The 6,081-nt window shown below is 44.4% G+C and overlaps 1 protein-coding gene across 1 annotated transcript; it reads right to left on the bottom strand.

The window, feature by feature from the left end:
- Window positions 1–1,962: 1,962 nt before the first annotated feature.
- Window positions 1,963–5,836, bottom strand: LOC142372957 (single-strand DNA endonuclease ASTE1-like). Its single transcript, XM_075455983.1, has 4 exons — window positions 4,387–5,836; window positions 4,051–4,252; window positions 3,802–3,967; window positions 1,963–3,332 (listed from the first exon to the last, which is right to left on the bottom strand). The coding sequence occupies exons 1-4, from the start codon at window positions 5,515–5,517 to the stop codon at window positions 3,101–3,103; spliced, it is 1,731 nt and encodes a 576-aa protein (XP_075312098.1). The 5' UTR covers window positions 5,518–5,836; the 3' UTR covers window positions 1,963–3,100.
- Window positions 5,837–6,081: the final 245 nt, after the last annotated feature.

The following is a 6,081-nucleotide window of genomic DNA, read 5'->3' as shown; positions in this document are numbered from 1 at the left end:
GGTGTGGCGGATAAATACTACAAAATAAAACGATACGACCAACACAGACTCTGTGGTATTTAGTAAATATAATAATAAACTTGAATCCACTGTGTACTTGTATGTAACTTTATTAGCAGCGTCCTCCTGATATAACGACTCTGCCTCCTAACGCTCTCTGGTCGCTATGGTAACGCTTAAACTCAAAATCAGCTTTCTTTTTTTTGGTGGTCACAGCCTCTTCTTCCGTCTCCTCACAGGGAAGAAGCTTTCCAAACACGTCTGTTTTTTAATCATTTTGCTCGGTTCGTGGGTTTAATATCACCGCTGAGTTAAGGTGATACTCCGGAGTAGATTCAACCTGGGGTCATTTGAACCGTGATATCCAGCCAAGTAGCCCACCCGCAGTTTTTTCGATATTGGCTGAACATCAGCTGAGTTACTGAGTTATCCCGAATAGCTTCGTACAAGCGCTAACGGATCCTGGCAGTATCTCCAAAATTACCACACTAAAATCACATGCCATGACACCAAACTTCTACAATAGTACAAATATGGTCTGTACTCACAAAACGATGCATTTGGAAGTTTGAAAATAGTCCAGGAGTTTATTATTATCAACACAAGCCTGATAGCTTTTCTGCTGCTAAAGCTGCGTCGACGTCACTTCTGGGAGCTTCAAAGTAAGATGAGGGTTGATCTACTACTGTAGACAACAAAGCAAGGCTGCTCAATTTCTCCATTGATAAAATAATTTCACAACTCTACAACATAAAAATTCATAAAAAATCATGTAGAATATATAGCATATACTTTGTTGTCTACAGTAGTAGATCAACCCTCATCTTACTTTGAAGCTCCCAGCTCCCTGAAGTGACGTCGACGCAGCTTTAGCAGCAGAGAAGCTATCAGGCTTGTGTTGATAATAATAAACTCCTGGACTATTTTCAAACTTCCAAATGCATCGTTTTGTGAGAACAGACCATATTTGTACTACTGTAGAAGTTTGGTGTCATGGCATGTGATTTTAGTGTGGTAATTTTGGAGATACTGCCAGGGTCCGTTAGCGCTTGTACAAAGCTATTCGGGATAACTCAGTAACTCAGCTGATGTTCAGCCAAGATCGGAAAAACTTCGGGTGGGCTACTTGGCTGGATGTCACGGTTCAAATGACCCCAGGGTGGATCTACTCCGAACTATCGCTTTAATTCTCACTCCAGTCTTTTCGATTTATTGTAGTAACTTTCCACAATCAATAGTTAAGTGGTACTTATCTGGGGGGGCTCAGTAGGGTTTCGATGAGTGTCCACGAAAAACATCAATCACTGCATGCCGTCATCTTTATGCTTGTTTATTCCAAGGTTTCATTTAACTCAAAACAAACATTTCATTCATTTACTCACGAGTCACGATCGAAAAGATTGCTGCGTGAGGCTCCCCCGGATTCTCCATGCTGAACTAAATCACCCACGAACATATATCACCTGTGCCTCTACCTGGCTCAATGTGGCCAAACCCACCTCCCTCTTACTCCGCCCACGAGCGCAGGAAACAAAACCTAGGCAGCATAATGTGTATAATCTGATTGGTTTTGATGTTTGGAAGGGAATGATTTTTGGTGAAATATGAACAAGGATGCATTGTCAACTTCAGATTTTAAGTATTTTATTTCTCTAAATGCTGAAAAATGACCTGAAACACCATTATTTGCCTCATGTTGAATATATTTGACCTTCTTGCAGGCTGCTTGTGGGACCAGAAACAGCTACAAACTGCACCTGATCAAGTCATGATAGTTTTCTAATGGTGAGTAAATACTACTGACAGATTTTTGGGTAAACTAAATAGAGTAGTCTTACATGTCACTGTATCTAAAACGGTTAATTTTTCTGGACTTCTTAAAAAATTGGGGCACAATTGAGAGTATACCCACCTCTCCAGGGACCACTACACCACTGAACCAGACACAAATGCAGCTTTAACTCTGAGTTATTTCATGTTACTTTATTCATGAAATACAAATGTTACAGTGATATTTGTCAGATTATTCATTACACAGCTTCTGTCGAGTACACAGACATACAAGAAGATGTAAAAGATGTAAGAAGAACAGGAAATAAAAACCACAAAGTTAAGGAGCCGCTTTGAATAATATTTTTATGACTTCTTCTACAGCTTTTATGGCATTTTCAAAATGGCCTCGGTAAGTGCTTTTCAATGCATTTTCCCATTGCATTGTGAGTATTTTCAAACTTCCCCTCACTATCAGTTTAAAGGAGAAAAGCGGATCAGATTGAGGCTCGTCTGTGTCTCTGACATGTACGCTCACTATGGCTTCTTAAAATGGAACTCTAATTTTGACTGCACTCGAATGTCTCGAACAAACGGTCGCTGTTCGAAAAGTAAAAGTCGTATCCGAATCATTTTTTAATCGTCAGCGCCCCAAGAGACGGCAGAAGCCAGCGGTGTAATTTTTATTCGGCTACTATGTGTGGCTAATTTTTTATGGCAGTTTTAAAATCCTTTTTCACCTGAATTTCATGATTTCAGGCATTTATAATGGGCGGAATGTCAGCTGGAGGGCCGACTCTCTGCGCTCAGAGGCGATTTGTGAGGAATCTGTGAGGCAGAGCTCAATGAGTTTGACTTTGTGGGAAAGAGGACAAAAATACCTGTGTTTTGAAGTTAAATTTATCCAGATCGGGCAGATATTTTGGACATGAGAGACATTTGTTCGAGGAATTGGTGCAGTATCAAAATTGGCTCGAAATGACATCTCGGCCGACTACACCTCAGCTGAGATGTAGTCTTCTTAAAACGTAAACTGCCGTTGTGTCAAAGCTGTATGATGTATCAACAAACCCTTTGGTTCAGTTAAAGCCGAGAGTCTTCTGTCACATATAAACTTTGAATGAGGTCTCTGTGATTTCATATGGCTGAGTTATAAGGCCTCTAAAATAGTAAGAGTCTGGCAACAGAGTAATATGTCTAATGTTGGCACCCGTAATGAATAAAAAACTGAGCCCAATCAGATTTTCATGACTTTTGGAAGACTTAAAGCCGTAAAATAAATTAATAACTCTGTGAGAAACTTTCTCTGGTTCCACCACCGACAGAAAACTCAGCTCCATTTCATCTTCTTCGGGCTCGTTTTGGCATCGGCATCGGCACCTTTCCTTTTGTTCCCATTTCCACCTTTTTTCTTCTGCACTTCCCATGGTCCTCCCGTCTCTGTGGCCTCCCGTAAAGCCTCCAGTAATCCTCTCTGTTCTTCATCCATCAGACGCTGCAGCTCCGTCACTGTTTCTGCCTCCAGTTCTGCCAGCCGGTGTAACAGAGGTCCGCAGCAAAGCCTGAGAACAACAACACGACTCAGACGAAGCATCACTTCCTGTCTCACTGAGAGCACTTCTGTATTTTAACTAGGGCTGGGCAACGATTAACATGTTTAATCTAATTAATCGCAATTAATCGCATGATTTCCCTGATTAATCGCGATTAATCGCATGATTTCCCTGATTAATCACGATTAATCACATTTGTACGCAGAATCCAAAAATTAATCCAAAAGTAGTGTATAGCTTTTAGCATTTAGCTTTATTTTAAATGTGCTGCCATATGAATGAAAGTGCCATAACATTTGTTGTGCAAACACACTTTTAACATCAGCATCTTTCTGTAGTTTTTATGTAGAAGCCTCGCTCCACTGTCTGTTTCCTTGAATGACTTGCTGCTATCAGTTGTGTGTTAACGAGTTAACGCGATAATAACGAGGTAACGCGCCCAGCCCTACTTCTTACACAGTGTAAGTCTGGTTCTTACCGAGCACAGTCCGGTTCTGGCAGAGGGAAACTCAGCAGCTGGTTCAGATGGAGGCTCTGCCTCATGCAGCACTGCCATTGGTTGAATGCGTGAGCATTATTCGAGTGCAGGGGGCTGCCCCCACCTTCATCCCTCAAGGCTCTCATCCTCCTCTTGAACTCGCCATCTGCAGAACGAGCAGAACAACACAAACGATCGGAACTTGTTCTGGAACCTTCACCTGCTCAGCCCTAAAACTGAGGGACCGACCTGAGTCATCTGCTCCATAGACGAACCCCAATAAGATGGCCTGCAGGACGGGGGCGCTCCAAGGTCCTGGGTGTTTCTGTTGGCGGTACCCCAACCAGAAGATGGTCACACAGACGGGCAGCTTCAGGTTGTCGGGGATCCCTTCCAGTGTCGGAGGTTCACGGAGGTTTAGAGCCCCATGTAACACCTTTCTGCCCCCAAGCTGTGGACACACCCACATTCAAATAATATTCTACATTTCCTGTTAGTTCCTTCTGGGGTAAACAAAGTATTTTACCATCTCATTACTCAGATGGAACACTGTCATCAGACTCCGGCTTGACTCGACCTCCTTACCTTATCCAGATGCTGCAGGTCATCGATGGTCACCCCTGCCAGGACAGGTGAGATGCTTCTATGTGTGATGTCTTTACCATCTCGGTCATATTCAGTGCACGTCTGCTGTCCCACCAACAGTCCGTAGAAGTACTGTCTGATCCTGAGAGCTGCTGTGTAGCTGCTGGGCTGTGAGGAGTTTTCCACCAGCGGGGTCAGCATCATCGTCCTGTGGTTCATCACAGATGTGACGAAGGAGGTTAGTATCCCCGTCTGAACTGCATCACCCATCCAACGAGGCAGGCTGGGAGGCGCAGGCTCCACCAAGTCGTACTCTGTAACGGAATCCAGGAAAGGTCGGATCTCTTCTTCACTGCAGAACCTTAAAACTTCTCTCAGAGCCGATTCACCTTCCACATCTGGGGTTAAAGTCCTCAAAAGCTTGAGAATGTCTTTCTGAGACAGAGGAGCTTGTTGTAATCTGGAATAATCGTTTCCTGTCAGCGCAGCAAAGACCGGCATGAGACGAGGTCGTATCTGGAAACGTTGACAGAAGTCTGTGATTCTGTAGCGTTTGGCAGGAATTCTTTCATCCCTCACCTGTTTCCACTGGAACTCTTTCAGAGGAAGGAAACCTTCCTGCACATGAAAGATGTAAAAGTCTGAGTCGTCTGACAGCACAGGACATTTCCTCTCATTGGCCCGCAGAGCACACTCCAGGTCGGCCTCTCCAGAGCTCTGCACAAACTCCACCCGCCTGTCCCTTAACAGCTGTATGAAGACGTCTTTCACCAGAGGCGGTAAGATCTCATCGCGTGATCTCTCACCACCTGGTTCTGCCAGTCGTGTTGCTTTTGAAACTTTATCTCTTAGTCGTGATTTAAGAGTTTCTTCTTTTTGGGGTTTGTGGCCTCCATCCAGAAGGACGTACGGTGTGATGTCACAGCGACGCAGAGCATCAAAGAACCTCCCGACCTCGTCTCTGAAAGCAGAATAATCTCCTCCATGGCGCTGGTCCAGCTTTGGTTCGGCTCTATAGTACAAATGGTAGTACAGACCTGGACCATCGATCACAACTTTACTGCCACTTACTTCAAAGTCCGTTAAGATGTTCGACTCTTGAATCAGTTTGTGCAAACCTCGAACTCCCATGATCTCTGAAGGTGTGAAGAAGGCGAACGATGCTGAACGTATTTATGCTCATATGTGCACCAGCCCCATCTGAAGCCAGTCACACCCATTTTAACGGCAGCTTCCTTGTTTTTCCTGTGAAACTGGTTTGGAAACATTCAGCCACCTGCACACCGGAGGTGGGAGGGGAACAACCGGTTTGATCCGGCGCTGAGGACGTCACACAACTATGATACTAAGATTGCTGACTCAGAGTTTGTAACTGAATACATTTTGGGCGGGAACCCCAGAAGGACTGAACAGGCTAATCACCGCAGCTGCAGCTTCTCTGAGCTGTGAGGTTCTGAACAGGAAACAGCAGGCAGACCGTGTCACGTGACTGTGGGTGGGGCTTAAAGGCATGGACTGATTGGACAGGAGGAGTGTGTGTAATCTGATGAAATTGGTCAAAATAACAAGAGAAAAGAAGGGGGGAAGGGTAGGGCCGGAGGGGTGGGTTTAAGAAGAGTAGGACATGGAGAAGAGATGTGTTTTTAGATTATTTTTTAACTGTAGTAGAGAGGGGGCAGAACGGATGTGCAGTGG

This window comes from Odontesthes bonariensis, chromosome 22, assembly GCF_027942865.1.
Source record: "Odontesthes bonariensis isolate fOdoBon6 chromosome 22, fOdoBon6.hap1, whole genome shotgun sequence".
Taxonomy (NCBI): Eukaryota; Metazoa; Chordata; class Actinopteri; order Atheriniformes; family Atherinopsidae; genus Odontesthes; species Odontesthes bonariensis.
The sequence above is the reverse complement of the archived record's forward strand: the minus strand, read 5'-3'. Positions and strand labels throughout refer to the sequence as shown.

Excerpts from the sequence above, each read along its gene's own strand:
- LOC142372957 (XM_075455983.1), bottom strand. The coding sequence starts at position 5,517 with ATGGGAGTTCGAGGTTTGCACAAACTGATTCAAGAGTCGAACATCTTA. Across the intron at positions 3,968-4,050 it reads CTATGGAGCAGATGACTCAG|ATGGCGAGTTCAAGAGGAGG; the intron begins GTCGGTCCCTCA and ends CTCGTTCTGCAG. Across the intron at positions 3,333-3,801 it reads CCAGAACCGGACTGTGCTCG|GCTTTGCTGCGGACCTCTGT; the intron begins GTAAGAACCAGA and ends TGTTGTTCTCAG.